This window comes from Varanus komodoensis, unplaced genomic scaffold, assembly GCF_004798865.1.
Source record: "Varanus komodoensis strain SLA01 unplaced genomic scaffold, ASM479886v1 scaffold35, whole genome shotgun sequence".
Classification (NCBI taxonomy): Eukaryota; Metazoa; Chordata; class Lepidosauria; order Squamata; family Varanidae; genus Varanus; species Varanus komodoensis.
This window is the reverse complement of record NW_025335856.1, coordinates 2,190,379-2,192,353: the sequence shown is the minus strand read 5'-3', so window position 1 is coordinate 2,192,353 and position 1,975 is coordinate 2,190,379. Positions and strand designations below refer to the sequence as shown.

Here is a 1,975-nt window from a genome sequence, read left to right as displayed (position 1 = left end):
AGGATTGTGCCCTTTTGCTATTGTAGCTGCTGTGTTAATTTCACACTCTGAGGTTGAATGAATGGCCCAATGATTACAGGAGCAGATAATTATATAAGCTCACTGAGACACTCTGAGATACTGATTTTGGACACACTGAGAGGTTGGTTTTGGTCTGATCCATATTTCATGAAACTTCAGAGCTGCATTGTATGTAAGTTGCAGCTTGCCCCACATAGGTTCCAACTTATAACCAGTTCTTTGTGTATTATCAACTGTCTTGGTTTTACAGAACTTCAGGAAGCTGGTCTTTTGCCAAAGGCTCTAAAGAAAGCACGACTGGATGATGAGCAGGAAGTGCATAGCCTAAAGAAAAAGAGGAAAGTGTTGAAGGAGCATGACAGAAGAGGTGATACGCATCACAGAAAGCTGAAAAAGATGTCCCAGACAGATGCACTCAAAGGGAAAAAGCACAAAGCGGAGGCCCGTGAACACAGGGACATAAAACAGAGGAACATAGAAGAGAACTTTCCCAGAGGTGGTCATGTGAATGATCTTAAAAGGAGCAGAAAAACAAGCACACAGCGTAGCTTTAGCCTCTCAACAAATGGGGGCAAAACAGAAATCCTTCATGCTTCTCTGGAGGCAGCTAGAAAGCGAAAGAAAAAGAAAAAGCAGAAGACCTACACAAGAAATAGTCACAGTAGGGATGAAAGTTTATTTCTTATAAAACAGAAGAAGAAGAAATCAAAATTGAAACCCAGTTGCTGACTGGAAAGAGTGGTTTACAGGTGGGGGCTTAGCTTGACCTAGAGTTTTGGCCCCTTCCTTTCCCTCACGGTGTGGAACACAGAATCCTCTAAGTACAGGCCGGAATAGCAAAAGAGCAGCGAGTTTGCTTGTGCTATTCCATACGGAAGGTATTGTGGTTTGTGACAGTAAGTGTTTAATGTATATAAGAGTATGTCAGCACTGATGAATTTTTACCATTTCTGTATTAGGATTAAGCATTTTGTGGGGAGGGGGATTGTGGAGATACACAGTGGAGTGAAAACAAGAGGAAGATTAGGCTTTTGTGTTACGTAGTTTTTTAAAATAACTCCTAGTTTCTGTTCAAGTACTTCTTCTGAGCACATGTGATTCACTTCCATGCAGGCTTTAAAGAAGTGCTTTCTAAACTAGGGAAAGATACCCAGGGCACGGATGCTAGAACAAAGGGATGCAAAGACACTTCATATGTTTGACAGAAGTGGTGACAGAAGAAACAGGAAGTCTCAAGCAGCACTGAACATGTATTGTGCAGGAATACAGCAAGACCCAACCATGCGAGTTACTTCATGCTTGCTCTGCCAGTGCTTCTGTGGAATGTGTGAAATGGATCTAGGGAACAGGGAGGGAAACTGCATGAGGGCTGTCTTTTACATCCTGATTTATTTTCCTGCCAGAGTCTGTTGTGACATAGCCATCTTGTCGCTGGTGACACACTTCTTCCTTACAGCATAATATCAAGGCATCTTCAAACATCACAAGCTTCACTGGCAAGCCTGGTAAAAGAGTAAGTCTGTAAGAAGGCCTCAGTCCTGAAATGGCTTTGTACAAGTAGATGTCCAGTTGCTAAAGAATATAATCATATATGAAATTTACCTGTTCTCAGAAATAAATTGTTTAATGTGTCAATTTCGTTAAAATGAAGTATTTTTATACTTTGAATTGCAGTTAAAATTTGTTACAGTAATAAATGCAATATCCAAAAGAGAAAGCAATCATTTTGAAGCCTTCTTTGCCTCTTTCTGAGAAACAAGTCTTCTACCATCTTCTTATGTTAATAAGACACATGTAAGTTCCAACACAAACACTTTGGGCTGTTTCACACTTTACTTTTTCTTTCTCTGTTGTTAATACTGATATTAGACAAGTGTCCTTGTACTACACCCAATAGTTTTGGAATCTCATTTTTATGATAATCCCTTTTCTAGCATGATAATATAGTAAGCAC

General features: G+C 39.9%; 1 protein-coding gene across 2 annotated transcripts in view; it reads left to right on the top strand.

The window, feature by feature from the left end:
• ZCCHC7 (zinc finger CCHC-type containing 7) overlaps positions 1–1,742 on the top strand; it is a 146,534-nt gene extending 144,792 nt beyond the window's left edge. For both annotated transcript variants that reach the window (XM_044439438.1, XM_044439437.1), the window contains exon 9: positions 272–1,742. In XM_044439438.1, coding sequence (XP_044295373.1) covers positions 272–750 — 479 coding nt within the window. In that variant the 3' untranslated portion in view covers positions 751–1,742. The remainder of the gene's footprint in view (positions 1–271) is intronic.
• The last annotated feature ends 233 nt before the right edge of the window (positions 1,743–1,975 follow it).